The 11,889-nt window shown below is 49.7% G+C and overlaps 1 protein-coding gene across 1 annotated transcript; it reads left to right on the top strand.

The window, feature by feature from the left end:
• The first annotated feature begins 7,356 nt into the window (after positions 1–7,356).
• ADM (adrenomedullin) lies at positions 7,357–11,278 on the top strand. Its single transcript, XM_086955958.1, has 4 exons — positions 7,357–7,472; positions 8,454–8,564; positions 8,852–8,983; positions 9,774–11,278. Exons 2-4 carry the CDS (start codon positions 8,467–8,469, stop codon positions 10,111–10,113), a joined length of 570 nt encoding a protein of 189 aa, XP_086812084.1. The 5' UTR covers positions 7,357–7,472; positions 8,454–8,466; the 3' UTR covers positions 10,114–11,278.
• The last annotated feature ends 611 nt before the right edge of the window (positions 11,279–11,889 follow it).

The following is an 11,889-nucleotide window of genomic DNA, read 5'->3' as shown; positions in this document are numbered from 1 at the left end:
GTTGCACGGGCCCTTCTCCGTCTTGTTCTGGGGGATTGGCACTTAGGGCGTCTCCCTCCGGGACGATCGGGGGAGGAGGTTCTGGCCATTCGGGTTCTTCGGGACTGGAGATGGCGCGGGCGGCCATGGACCGGGTCGTTATGCAGGCCCATTCAGGGAGGCCCAACATCCCCAGGTGCTCCCTTCTTTCAACGGCTGCCCAGGGGGAACTTTCGAGGTCGTTCCCCAGGAGGCAGTCTACTGGGGCATCATCACAGACAGTCACCTTCAGCATTCCGGACACTCCTCCCCACTCGAAGGGAACGCAGGCCATCCGACACAGGCTTTCGGAATTGTCGGCTGACCGGACGGGCAAAGGACGTTCGGCAAGATCTGCTCCGGGGTCACTAGATGACAGCGGACTGCTGTCACACTAGCCCCGGTGTCGCGTAGGGCTTCGGCCTTGCGCCCATTTATGTTCACCCACTGGCTGTATTTTCTCGTATTGGCGGGTAGGGGAGCCCGCGGAATCATGTCTCTTACCCCTAGGCAGGCCAGGGTCATGGCGGCTGGTTCCCACTCGGGCTGTTCCTGTTCGTATTCTTCATAATCCTCTGGGGCTTGCTCTTCTCCCAGGGCGGCGGCAGTGACCTGGCGAGGTATAGGATTCTGGTTCTTCGGGCAATTAGGGTCGTTGGCATAGTGGCTGGTCCGCTGGCACCGGTGGCAAGTGATGTTGGCTCAGAACCCCGGACGCATCGGGGGGTGTCCCCTGCCGGCCGGGGGCGGGGTGTTGCTTGCGGGAGCCGCCGGGACTGCGTCTCTGCCCCGACCCTGGCCTCCTCCTCCTCGGGGGCGATGGGGACCTTGGTTGGTTCTGTTTGGCTCGCTGGGCCCGCTCCGGGCAACTCGAGTGCTTTCCCATCGGTCAGCTTCGGCGGCGAGCTGCCGAGGTTCAGTCAGTTTGCTGTCGAGGAGGTGGTGCCTGAGCTCGACGAAGCAATTGTTGGAGAGGTGCTCCCACACAATGAGGTTAAAGAGTTGTTCGTAGGTGGTTACCTGGCTGCCCTTGATCCACCCCTCGAATGCTCTGCTGAAAAAGTTCACGTACTCCACCCAAGTTGTACCCGGGATCCGTTTGCAGTCACGGAACCGCTGGCGGTACATCTCGGGCGTGAGCCCGTATCGAGTGAGGAGGGCGGCCTTCATGTGGTCATAGGACGTCATCTGATGGTCCGGGAGTTGCAGCAGGGCGTCGCGCCCTTCGTTGACGAACCTCCCCCATAACCCGGCTCCCCAGTCACTTCGGGAAATCCGGTGGGAGGTCATGGCTATCTCGTAGGCTTTGAACCATTGCTGGATATCGTTGTTCCGATAATATTCTCTGACGACATCCTTGGGGATGTGGACTTTAGGGTCTGTAGTGCCAGGAGTGTTTGGGCGCTCGGGCATTCCGAGGTCTTTATTCTGTTTCCGAAGCTCTATTTCGGCTAGATTACGCTCATGTTCGTAGGCCAGTTTTTTCTCTTCTAACTCTCTCTGTTTTTGCTTCTCTTCCCGCTCTTCTCGGAGCCGCAAGTGTTCCAATGTTATCTTTTGTTCCGCCAATTTCAGTTCTCCGTCCAACCGAAGTCGTGCCAGCTCTAGTTCATGGAGTCTGCTTTTTTCTCGTTCTCGGATCTCCTCCGGGGAGAGACCCGATCTCCTGCCTTCTGCCGGAGTGGTGGTTGTTTCTGGCGCCTCGAGGTTTTGGTCTGGGGGTACGGCCGTACCCGTCTCCGCCCAAGATTCTAGGGCTTTTTTGAAGTCGTCCTTCGTGCTCAGTCCTGTGGTAGCAATGCCTAGTTCTATGCAGTACTGCTTTAGTTCTCGGTGGTTATACTCTTCTAATTTCTCCATCTGGAATTTTTCTGTGGATCCGCTCTCTTTAGTTGTCATTGTGGTTGAGTCGTGGGGTGAGTTACTCTCTGTACGATTACGCGTTGGTTCGGATCGCGCCGCTGGCCACCAATGTTAGACTGGGACCTGGAGGGTCGGCCGAGTACAGGGGGGAGAGGCCTCTGTCTGTCTGTAGTACGCGGCGTAGGCATGTCATATATATTAAGTCACCGTTGGATTTGCCGCATCTCAGATACATTTAAGAGGAGTTGAGTTGATATTTCAGAGCTTTTTACGTATAAATACATGGTAGATATCTGACCTAAATCAAATCAAACAGAGTCAAGATGGTTGTTTCTGTTGGGCCATCAGAGCATCATGCTACCTCCTCTTTTGAGGATCTTGATCATCCTGTCAATCCTCTTGTAAGGTGGGGAAGGAGTCTGGAGTGCTAATTAATAATGAGCAATATAGAGCAGTAGATGTTATATTTGCCTATGTTTCCTATGAGGAGTTTTACCTCGAAAAAGTAGAAATCTGGTATGGCATTATAAAAAAGCACACCACCTGCTTTTGAAGGACAGTTGCATCAGTGCAATGTTTTTTAGTAAGGAGACTCCAGATTTATCACTGGTTGAGTTGAGAAGGGAGCGTGTTTTGTGTTTCAGCAAGATTCAGCAGATTCAGAGGGGTGGGTGACTGAGTCTGTTACTCATCCAGGATAGCTGCCAAGGTTTCAGATTGCTATGTGTGGCACTTTCAGAATTTCATTGTAATTATGAGTGACATTTTAACGTCTAGAAGTCACACTTTCTTAGGGGCAAAAATTAAAATCCCTCATGTATTTGCATCTAACTTGCATGATCGAGGGAACTATTAGCAGCAACACTACGTGCTCTCGGACATCTTTCAAGTGCTCACCGGCCTTTCCACCCCCCCCCCCCCCTCAAGGGGTGGCAATCTGAGGGATAGCCCCGGGCGCCACAAGCTCTAGCTACGCCCCTGATTGCTCCCCTGTGCATATCCATTAGCTTATTGAAGCGAGGAGAACCCTATAGAGTATGTAAAAGAGATGCCAACTCGATTGGGTTGGTGGTTTCAAAAATGTGTATATAGCTTCGTCAATTAGATATAAATTACTAGCTACTGTACAAAAGTCATGCCCCAGATGAACCTCTCCCACAGCTCTGGCTCCGTCCCAATGTGATAAAAACTGCTTGATGAATTGTTGTACGTGTTTTTTTATAGGTGTTTATTCTCGTCTTCTATTGTTTTTAAATGTGTAAACTGTTTTCAATGTATTTTTTAATGATGAAACTAAATTTTCGAACTGTCAATAAACAATAGGATACGATATATATATATATATATATATATATATATATATATATATATATATATATACATTCGTGTGGCAAGTTGTTCACATGTGGACACCCTCAAAGGATTACTGGCCAGTCTTAGAATCAACCAACATGTAGGGGCAAGAGGGAATGCCCCCACACGTTTCCTTGGTATCTTCTATAATACTATGTGTCTTTTAATTCACCCTAAAATCGCAGCTAGTGAAGACATTATGCTACTGAACTATTTTCAAGAGACCAGGTTTCTTATGGTCAGTTGATCCCATATCAAGGTGATGGGACTCCTTCCTAGTGGTGTCTCCTAGCTAAACCAACACCTCAAATGGCTAAAGCATATTTCTAAAATATTGTATTACTCCATTATGCCTGGTAAACGTTTTGGGACTGACAATGTGGCCGAATGCCAAGGTTGCAGAATATCGACGCTGCATCACGGTGGTGGCACCGTGAACCCTCCAATTTATCGGATTTTTCTGGGGCTGCTACTGGGACTGCGACCAGTAAGGTGGTCCTGCTAAAATGCTGATTAGTTCTTTACCGGTCTCTCTGTCTAGAAGGCTGCTGACAAAAACTCATTAAGAACACTTTAAGAGAAATGCCATGATCGGACTGAGGGGTGTGTGGCGGTGCTGCCAACTCTGCCAAGTACAGTGATGGACAGCAAGCCAGAAAAAGTAAGAATGAGAAAGTAAAAAGAAGGAAAATGTAAAAGGAGTGTGGATAGAGCAAGAAGGAGGGGCACAAAGAAGGAAAGATTGGGAAAAGGTTGAAAGGAAGGAAATGTGAATGGATGGATGGTTGAATCATGTGAATTCATGGATGGGTAATCTATTGATGGAAAGAGTGAATGGAAACATGAATAGCTGGATGAACAGATAGGTAAATGGTTGGATGAGAGGATGAATGGCTGGACAGAATAAAGGATGCATGGACGAAAAGATGGCTGTGTAGACGTAAGGGTGAAAGAATAGAAGGAGGTATGGATATATTGAAGCATTGATGAGTAGATGACTGTTAGGGTGGATGGGTGAAAAGGAAATTGGAAGGGGAAAAGTTAAAATTGATGTTTGGTTAAGAGGATAAATGGTGTAAAGGGTGAAAGGATAGGAGGATGGATTGATGACTAAATTAAGGGGGAATGGATGGAAGGATTAAAGAATGGAGAGAAAGGTTAAAGGGAGGCTTCAAGGTTGAATTGATTGATAAATGACCAAATGGATTGATGAATGAAAGGACAATAGCATGGCTGGGTGGGTGGATGAAAGGATCGATGGAAGTGTGAAGGGAAATTTTGGAGGGAGGGTTGTGCTCGCTTGCTTAGCTTATTGGCTTTAGTGGCATGGTTCAAAGTTGGGGGTGACACATTTCTGGCTACTTCCTTGCTGTCTAGTTTTGATTCCTCTTCCTGTCTCTAGTTTCTATAACCTTAAGTTTCCTGATCTTTATCTTACTATTGCGTTATTTTCATCACTACTTTTCCTTCTTTTTTCACTGCTTTTCTATCTATAGCTTCTTTTTTCTCTCTTTTTTGCCTTTTTCTTTTCCCTTTGGATCAAAGTCTGATGGTGACAAATACGTCACGGTCCCCGAAAATAAGCGGCTGTGGCCACAAGATGCAACCAGCGGCACAAGTTAACCACCGGGGAGGTGCGGTGGCTTTTCACCACAGACAACCGCTGTCTCTGCCTGCTCCCGACAGACAGAGCGCTGCTAGAGGAGCTGGAGCCCCGCTGCGTGCTCTACACTGTGTATTCCACCCCGGGGTGAGGGTGGAGGGTTGTCCCCTGCTGTGTATTGCTGCGGTGACTCGCGATTTCTTTGCACTGTACAGAATCGGAGTCAATTCGGACTAGTTGGTGAAAAAAGTCTCCTTTCTTGTTTAGACTTGTGCTCAGTACCACGTGCAGGGACAGCGCTAAGGGCTGAATAACAAAGAAGGAACCTTGAGAGCGAGGACTGAAAAGGGGAAAGCACGGAGTGAAGATGAGGAGATGTAGCAAAGCGGGAGTAACAGAAAGAGAAATAACATCAGAAGGTGAGAAGTACGAACTACGAAAGAAAACAAATAAAAAAGAAACGATGCAGAAGGGAAACAAAGGTATAAAGGATATATGGTACGAAAGAAATGAGGAGGGAATGAGAGTGGTAATGAAAGAAAGAGAAAAAAGAAAGGGAGTTATAGTGGACACGTGTAAAAAGAATGACAGAAGTAGAAATAAGGTTGAGATGTATTAAAAGAAAAGTTCAGGAACAACCCAATGAGTAATAAAGGGAGTGATAGTGAAAGAGGGTGCTGGGGTTCGCAGCGGCACTCTCGCCCACGCTGTGCCTTTGAATTTAACTCTTCTTTCTCCCTTCGATCTTTTATCCTCTCATCCATTCAGCACGCTATTCCTTCCCACTTAATTGTACCCATCATTCCTTTCACACTTCCTTCCATATTTCCATTCATCCTTTCACCGTGCTTTCCTTTCACACTTCCTCCATTACCTTACCTTACTCTCATTTCTTCGTTGAAAGCGCCTCTGTTGTTTTCTTGCTTTTTCGATTCCTCTTTCTCGCAGCACCTTTCTGTCTTGTTCTCCCTTTGTTCCCTTTTCTGACACTCATAGTTAGCTGCTAAAATGACTCACTGCGCCCCTTGCTCGTGCCTGCTTGGCAGGGGTCAGGCGACTGTCAATCCTCTTTTCTTCCACCACCCATCCTCACTGCTGGGCACGGCACTGGGACTTAGGCAGGTAGTACTAATTAGTGTAGTATGCCTCTAGCGCCTCATGCACCAGACGAGGCTCCTAAGCGCACCTAGGTGCTCGAGTAAGAGGCTGCCAAGTCTGTGGTGCGTGGTTTGTACAGCGTGGTTTTTAACGTGGCCTGGTTGTGAATAATGTTGGTGCGGTCTGGTCGGTGCGTCAAAAGTTTCACCGTGACTTTTTTGGCTGTGCCCCAGCATGGGGTGAAGCAGAGAGACCACGGTTCGAGTGCTGTGTGCGTGGACTGACCCTCTTCGAAAGCATCTCCCTGAAACTCGTTCTGCGCGCGCTGCTCTCGGTGGAGCCTGCACGCGCTCAGCAGCATCTTCTGTCTCAGACATCTAAATCTGCCTCCCTGAAAAGCGCGCCAAGTTTTAGCTCATCTCAAGCCCCGCGCGCGTTTAGAGGCTCCACGGAGCGGGCTCTCGGCACCGTTTGTAAAGCATGCCATGTCTCTGCGCTGCCCTCAGTGCACCACACATGGGCATCCGGCGAGCGCCCTCGGTGCATCATGCGTGCTCTTCCCAGCACGCCACACCTGTGGTGGCGTGCTTCTCACCGGAGGCACGCTTGTCTGCGCGAGCCACGTAAACCCCGACCCCTCCGATCAGGTTAGGGTGGGCTGGCCTGCTACTGCTGGGCAGCCGTTGCAGGGGACAACCACGTGCCCCGAAGGCGCAGGTCGGACGCATGTGGCGCGCACAGGTGTGCTGCAGAACAGCCACACAATGCCTTATGCCTCAATTACTTACCCTAATTGCATTACCCCCGTACGTTTTTAGCCTTCTTAATTACGTAGCGAGGCGCGGCGGCCTCATTATGTAATGAATGGGTAGAACGTTTCGAGGAAGTAACGCGCTGCGAGACAGCGGTAGATGCGTGCAAGCACGCGCCCTGCAGGGGCAGACCTGGGAGCATGCGGTCGCCCGTTCTGCATGTTTCCCCCACTGGTCCTACAGTATGCACTACCCGCCATTGCGATTCCTCGCGGTGCCTCAGGCGTTCAATGGCCGCGCTGCAGCACACCTGTACGCACCCACAAGGACTGCGACATAACACTGTGCAGCAGTGGTCAGGAGTCTGCATGTGGAGACCGAGCGCGTCCGCCGGTGCATCTGCACACTGTCTCTGCGGGAGAGTGGAGCCGCAAAACAACACACTGGGAGAACGTGCAGCACTCCTTGTCTATCAGCCCAGTAAACACCGTCTCCAAGTGCAGGGGGGCTGCTCTCACCCCTCTGCAGCGCCGCCAGGTTTCCGGATCCGAAGTTTTCGCGGTGACTAAGGCAGCAGCAATCCTCTGGAATGCGCACGCCTGTCACTCAGCCCCCGACACGCCCCCTGGCGGCGCGCTCTATAAAGGGCGACCCCGGCCGGTGCAAGCCAGTGGTTTCTGCAAACACTGAATACAGAAGCAGCAACCTCAGCACAGGGCACGCGCTACCCTCCTCTGACCTGGGAATTGTACCCTCACAGGATCTGTGGATTTATCGGCATCCAGGTAAGGATCTCACAACGGACAGGTGTGCTGCACCTTTGTTTCTTAGTTTTATTTAAATGCTTTAAATTAGCAATTAGGCAGTGACTGGCTTGGGCACCCGTATTGCTCCCAACAGCAGAGAGGCATTTACATTTTGAAATATATTTGTTGCTAAATTAAATTTTTTTTAAATTGTATACACCAGTGTGGGGTGGAATGGGTTTTAAGGTCATTAGATGCACATAGGGTGCCCCCCACGGCCCAACTTGGTTTTGAGTGATATGTTGGGATGCAACACGTAGCCTTCGGCTTGCACAGTTGTAAGGAGCCCCAGGTGATAGTAATTGACAGTTCATCTTGCACATTCCATTGCAGTGTTTTGAAAAGAGGGTTTCTATTTTGAAGGGCCGTTGTAGAACATTATTTCATAATTGACTAAATGTTAGACTAAAATGAAAACCTCAGAACGAGAGCCCCCCCCCCCCCCCAGGTCTTTGCATGATACGCGCTGCACCTTCCTGGGTTTGGTCTAATGACAATATTGAAGTTTGGAAAAAAGCCAGGAGATCCTGGTTTGAGGCATGACATCCCCACTTGACAGCACTGTGTGATCCGGGGCCAATCGTGGTTTTATCCTAATCTCTAAAAATGGGGGCGCTAAGAAACGGGATAATAGCTGAGTAGGAAAGTAGTCATTTCGAGGTTTGGCGCCCCCACTATCTTCACAAAGCTCCTGCAAAGTGCTGATAGTGCACACTGATGTATACAACTCTCGCTCTCCCGAGGGGACGTGCGGGAGCAGGCAGCGGGCGGCCTTCAGCCAACACAGCCGGTAAATAGATGACCAGGGCAGACCTTGGGGGACGACTCTGTTGACTTTGTGATAAAATGCGAGCAAACACTGGCAAAATGATAGCACGGGGAGAGGTCAGGGCGAACTCTGGTGTCTGTGGGATGAAGTGCAGACTACTAAAACCCCATTATATTGTGTTTTCCCCACAGTGTCTCAGTAAACATGAAACTTCTTCAGGCAGTGATTCTCTACTTGAGCTACGTCACCTTTCTGGGCGCGGATGCAACGAGACTGGACCCTACGCCTGACCTGAGAAAAAAGTGAGTTTAAGAAAAAATAGTTTGTATACCTACAGGTTTCGATTACATGGTTCATGCATGGCTTTGCGAGATTGTGTTTGAGCAGCTATAATGCTATAACCTGTTTAAAGTCACGAGGCAAACAAACATGACCTTTACCGTGGATATTGTTTGTGGCTGTGCTTGCGTTCGATTACAAGTGTGAAGTGAGCGCTACTTAAAAATAAAACCTGGGTGAACTGGCTCTGTATTGCCTTTAATGCTGTCTGAGCGAACTTTAACCCTCTCTCCGCCGTGTTCATTTGCAGATGGATAGAGAAAGTGTTATTTCGAGTAAAACGAGACGTCAAACCCAGCGAGCAGGGGGCCGCTGATGCGAGGGCGAGCTCTGCGATCATAAGGACGGAGGACGTGAAGGACACGATGACCGCTGGCAGCAGGTACTTGGAGGGATTAAACGGGGGCTGGGGCCAGGGAGGGTTGCAGTGTCCTTGTGGTGAATGCGACGTGTGAAATGAATGAGCCTGCTTGCTAAGGGCTAGAGTAGTGCAAAGCTCACTGCCCGGGACAGGGCTCGGTACTCCCTGCCCTCAGCTTTTCAGTGCGTGTCCGGGGCCCGGACTTCTACAGCTGCATCTGTGGTCGTGATTGCGCAGGACTGTAAGGTGTATTTTATGAGGTGTCGTGGACTACGCGTGCTGAAAGTGAGCATATTTGGGCCTCCGGTGGCTGCACGTGAAAGGCTATGTGCGCGAGTATGTGGTCGTGCATGGGTTTGTAAATGACTGAGAGGTCGCTTTGAAACAGTTGTGTGTGCCGGTTGGCCGGCTTGAGGTTCTGGACTAGGTTCGGAAGTGTGTTAGTGTTAATAATAGGTTGTCATCGGGGAGTGCTTCTTGTGAGACTGTGTGTGTGTGGGATCCCCGTGTACAGTGTATGTGCCTGGAGTTAAGGGGCCGGGCATGAGGTTTTAGTGGGTGTGTGAGTGTCTGTGATGCCCAGGGCGTTAGCTGCGCGTGAAGTTGTAGGTGTGAGTTGGGGATGTGACTTGGTTCGTGCACTGTCTGAATGTGGGGCTGGGCTCGCGAAGTCACTGGTAGGTTCTTCAGATGCTGTGGTGAGAAAGTAGTTGCAAGGTGCAGGTTTCCTGTAAAGCATAAGCGCGCACTGTCAGACGCTGCTGTGATCTTGGGCCCCTCTCTAACGCCCTCTCCTCCCTTGTGTCCGCAGCTCGGAGCCGCACCTCCGCGTCAAGCGCTACCGGCAGAGCCTGAACCACTACCCGCACCTGCAGTCCCTGCGGGTGGGCTGCCGCTTCGGGACGTGCACGGTGCAGAACCTGGCGCACCAGATCTTCCAGTACACCGACAAGGACAAGGACGGCACGGCGCCCGCCAGCAAGATTAGCTCCATGGGCTACGGACGGCGGAGGCGCCGCTCCGCGCCCGCGCGGCTCCCCGGGCCCTGGGCGCAGCTCATCCGGAGCCTCCGGGGCAGGCGCCAGGCCCCAGCCAGCAGGCGGGACAGGAGGGCACGGCGGGAGAAGCGGCTGCCCGCCATCAGCAGCTGAAGCTGCCACTGCTGAGCCTCAAGTAGGCGCCACTGCAGCGCCGCGCGCGTCAGCCGGCGGGAGCGTCACCTCTGGGGAGCAGCAGTGCCGCACACCGGCCACCGGGGGGCGACGAGGAGCAGCGCCCGCAGCACTGAGGAAATAGCGCGACCAGATGGGTGGGAGCGCCCAGTCTTTAGCAGAATGAAGATGGGCATTGTCGTGCCCACCAGCTACAGCACTTAGAAAGGGAAAGCCACGGTCTGTACTTTAACCCGGGCTGGGCAGGCCCTAGACCCGCGGGAAACCCTCTGTCTCTGTGGGGGCTGACTGACCCTCAAGTCAGAACCCCACGCTGCGCTGGCTAATCGTGGAGTAAGAAGGACTTCATTGTACCATCAGTACAGTATCACTCAAAAAAATGATCAGTTTCAGATTGTGATTTGAAGATCTCAACATCTTTCTCGAACCGCTGCCCTAGTGGAAATCCAGGTTAACCACTTACTTACCAAATGTTATACATTTGGGTAGGACTGTACAACTTAATCAGAAATAAAAATGGAAGTTCTACTGGTCAATTAGAACTGGCAACCGAAGCAGACTTCCAAACACATGAATGACATTAGAAACCAGCTCCGAGATGCATCTGGAATCAACTAGAGTTTCCACCAATGGGTCCTCAGGCCAGGTGTGCAAGAAGTATACTCAAAGACTTTATCTGAAATGTAGGAATGGACACCTGACATCAGCCACTGGACTCTGGGTGGTACTAGACTTAATCTCCTGATTGGCAGCGCAGCCATCTGACAATCGAACTTTATTCGGTAGTCCCTGGAGGACGACTTTATACTTGAACGTCTACTGAAAAAGTGCAATATATGTGTTATTGTCTGTATTATGAGGAAACTATCAATATTTAAATGCTACTGTTTCAATGTCTTGTCTTTTTGAAAAAGTTTTTTGTACATTTGAAAATAGAGTTATTTTTGTACGTTATATATTATATAAGGGCATTCTATCAGTGTATACCTTATTTTATTATTGTGTGTTCACTGTAAACTGTGTGGCCGGCGTCTCCATTTTACATTCCAGTTGTGTGAAAGAAGTATATATAAATATATATATATTATTTTCTATATTTTTCGAAGTGATCAAAGATACAATAAAAACGATGGCATATTATTTAGTTGAGGTTTATTTTATTTAGTGGAAAGACTGTACTGAACAATACAAAGCTGTGTATATGTGTGTGTGTGTGTGTGTGTGTGTGTGTGTGTGTGTGTATATATATATATATATATATATATCATAGTTGGTTTTGGACACTAGAACACCTAACAGGTTTGTTCTGAGGTCATTTTGCCCGCTGTTGAACCTAACACATGACCTTAAACACGTCTCCACGAGATCAAATTTCATACCTCTTAAACGTATAATGGCACAGTACTCCCCTCTTCAGATTCTCTGCTTGAAAACTTTCTCCTACAAGTCACAGCCAATAAACGTGTAAGACCCTCGCGCACAGGTGCGATTTCAGAATCGCCCACGAGTTCAAATGCCATTGCGCTCTCCCCAGACACACATTTAGAAATGCCACATTCACAAACCTGCTGGCTATAAAGCACCTGTTTTCCCCTCGTTATAGGCTACACATCGGTTGAGTTTCTGCAGTAAAAATCGCAAGTGTATTCTCCATGTGTGCACTGCACCTCTCATATACTCTGAATCAGAGGGAACTTCGTATTAATTCTTGGAGGTCTGTGGGCGCATTATATACGCCCTAGTGCCATTTAAAAG

The sequence above is a fragment of the Lissotriton vulgaris genome, chromosome 2_1, assembly GCF_964263255.1.
Source record: "Lissotriton vulgaris chromosome 2_1, aLisVul1.2, whole genome shotgun sequence".
NCBI lineage: Eukaryota > Metazoa > Chordata > Amphibia > Caudata > Salamandridae > Lissotriton > Lissotriton vulgaris.
This window is presented reverse-complemented; position numbering and strand designations above follow the sequence as displayed.